The 2,557-nt window shown below is 33.6% G+C and overlaps 1 protein-coding gene across 1 annotated transcript in view; it reads left to right on the top strand.

Moving 5' to 3' along the window:
• Positions 1–2,557, top strand: part of LOTGIDRAFT_173766 (hypothetical protein) — a gene marked incomplete at both ends in the record, with an annotated part of 6,393 nt that overhangs the window by 1,288 nt on the left and 2,548 nt on the right. Inside the window, 3 exons of the mRNA XM_009051829.1 lie at positions 850–914; positions 1,612–1,729; positions 2,185–2,290. Coding sequence (XP_009050077.1) covers positions 850–914; positions 1,612–1,729; positions 2,185–2,290 — 289 coding nt within the window. The remainder of the gene's footprint in view (positions 1–849; positions 915–1,611; positions 1,730–2,184; positions 2,291–2,557) is intronic.

Raw genomic sequence — 2,557 nt, 5'->3', positions numbered from 1 at the left:
CTTCATCTTATACCTTTACTCATCTTCACAATGTCAAGCTATTACAAACTTCATCTTATACCTTTACTCATCTTCACAATGTCAAGCTATTACAAACTACATCTTATACCTTTACTCATCTTTACAATGTCAAGCTATTACGAACTTTGTCTTATACCTTTACTCATCTTCACAATGTCAAGCTATTACAAACTTCATCTTATACCTTTACTCATCTTCACAATGTCAAGCTATTACTAACTTCATCTTATACCTTTACTCATCTTCACAATGTCAAGCTATTACTAACTTCATCTTATACCTTTACTCATCTTCACAATGTCAAGCTATTACTAACTTCATCTTATACCTTTACTCATCTTCACAATGTCAAGCTATTACAAACTTCATCTTCATAAGGTCAAGCTATTACAAACTTCATCTTCACAAGGTCAAGCTATTACAAACTTCATCTTTACAATGTCAAGCTATTACTAACTACATCTTCACAATGTCAAGCTATTACAAACTTCATCTTCACAATGTCAAGCTATTACTAACTCATCTTCACAATGTCAAGCTATTACACACTTCATCTTTACAATGTCAAGCTATTACTAACTACATCTTCACAATGTCAAGCTATTACAAACTACATCTTCACAATGTCAAGCTATTACAAACTTCATCTTCACAATGTCAAGCTATTACAAACTTCATCTTCATAAGTCAACTTCATGATTTCTGATCTTATATAGCATGGTTAGATTTACTATTTCTCTCCTTTCCTCTTGTTTGTTATTTGTAAACCAGTTAACAAGTTAATGTATATTTCCAGTGTTTTAAAACTGTAATCAATGTTTGTTGTAGATTCAGGAGGCTGTAAAAGAAGAAAATGTGGAGTTGACATCAGTTTTAACAACTCATCATCATTGGTAAACTTTAGACACTCTTTCTCCTTCACAAATTTTACTTTTATAGGGTCTGTAAATTAGTGTGAGTTTAGCAATGATATTTGTGTGCGCTGTAAAAATTGTTGCTCTTGTCTTTATTAAATGTGATGAAATTATTTCTGAAAGTCTTCAGAAGTCGCATGATTCCTTCAAAAATATCTTAAACTAGGAATTTTACTCACTATTTCTATATATGTCTTTTCTATATGGCAGTGTCTCAAGAAAAGACGACTTGTCATTTTAACATTCAAATGCAGATAATTCTGGACACACAAGGATTTGAAGGCTCAAATTTCGACACTGAGCTTTGAACACTATTACTGATTGACTTAGCTAAAAAATCCCTGTTTCTCAGACTATGGTAAGATTGGTACAATTTTGCAGCTGTCCCTTTAATAGTTATCGTGATAATTTGTGATATCATCTCTATTCTACATGTCATTATAAATATATTCTGTTTAAACAGGGATCATGCTGGAGGTAATGTGATATCATCTCTATTCTACATGTCATTATAAATATATTCTGTTTAAACAGGGATCATACTGGAGGTAATGTGATATCATCTCTATTCTACATGTCATTATAAATATATTCTGTTTAAACAGGGATCATGCTGGAGGTAATGTGATATCATCTCTATTCTACATGTCATTATAGATATATTCTGTTTAAACAGGGATCATGCTGGAGGAAATGACAAGTTGATAGAGTTGATGGGAAAGAAAACAGTCTATGGTGGTGATGATAGAATCGGTGCCCTGACAAATAAAGTTCAACATGGTGATAAATTTCAGGTGATTATATTTAGTTTCTTGGCAGTTGTAGGAAGTAGAATATCTCTACCTGAAATCTTTAAGCCACTCGGCATCACTTTTAGAGAGTTCACATAGTTAATATTGTGAACGTGGTATTAAGGAGAGTACCAAACAGAATTTTCACGCCATAATGTTTTGGGCAGACAAACTTTTTTGGCGTGAAATCATGTTCGTTAAAATTGCCAGTGAATTTTTACTAACATGGACAGATAAGCCAATTTGCCAGTGAATGGATCTGCTAGTGTAAATAATCGGCTATGAATATCTAATATATTAGATGCAGGCTATTCATACAGGCAGAATATAATATTGAAAAAGGATCAGCAGGTAGACCAAGAACTTCAAAAACTTATTATATAATGTGGGTATATATAGTTGTCTCCCCTGTCTGTCTATAGACGGGATCCGGATCTGTTTTTTTATTATTATTGCAGATAGGAGAACTAGATATAGAATGTTTATTTACACCATGCCATACCTCAGGACATATTTGTTATTTTGTAAATAATAAAGAGAAAACACAACCTGCCGTATTTACAGGTAGAGTTATCTCCCATTATTTTACACAAGAGTCCCAGACCACTGTTAATTTTTATAACCAGTTAACTTTGTAACTTGGAGGGAGACTTCTTGCAGCCCCTAGGCCACCAGACCCACCCGCCACAACCCTCTTCGCCCTCGGAGAGAGCCTTCATATTCCTCCCACCCCACTCTCACAGGTAATTTCTAGATATTCCCCCTGGTCATTTAACAGAATAGAAAATAGAAACTTTTGAGATGAAAATTTTGAATCTTTAGACATACTGC

This window comes from Lottia gigantea (genome assembly GCF_000327385.1).
Source record: "Lottia gigantea unplaced genomic scaffold LOTGIsca_171, whole genome shotgun sequence".
Taxonomy (NCBI): domain Eukaryota; kingdom Metazoa; phylum Mollusca; class Gastropoda; family Lottiidae; genus Lottia; species Lottia gigantea.
This window is presented reverse-complemented; position numbering and strand designations above follow the sequence as displayed.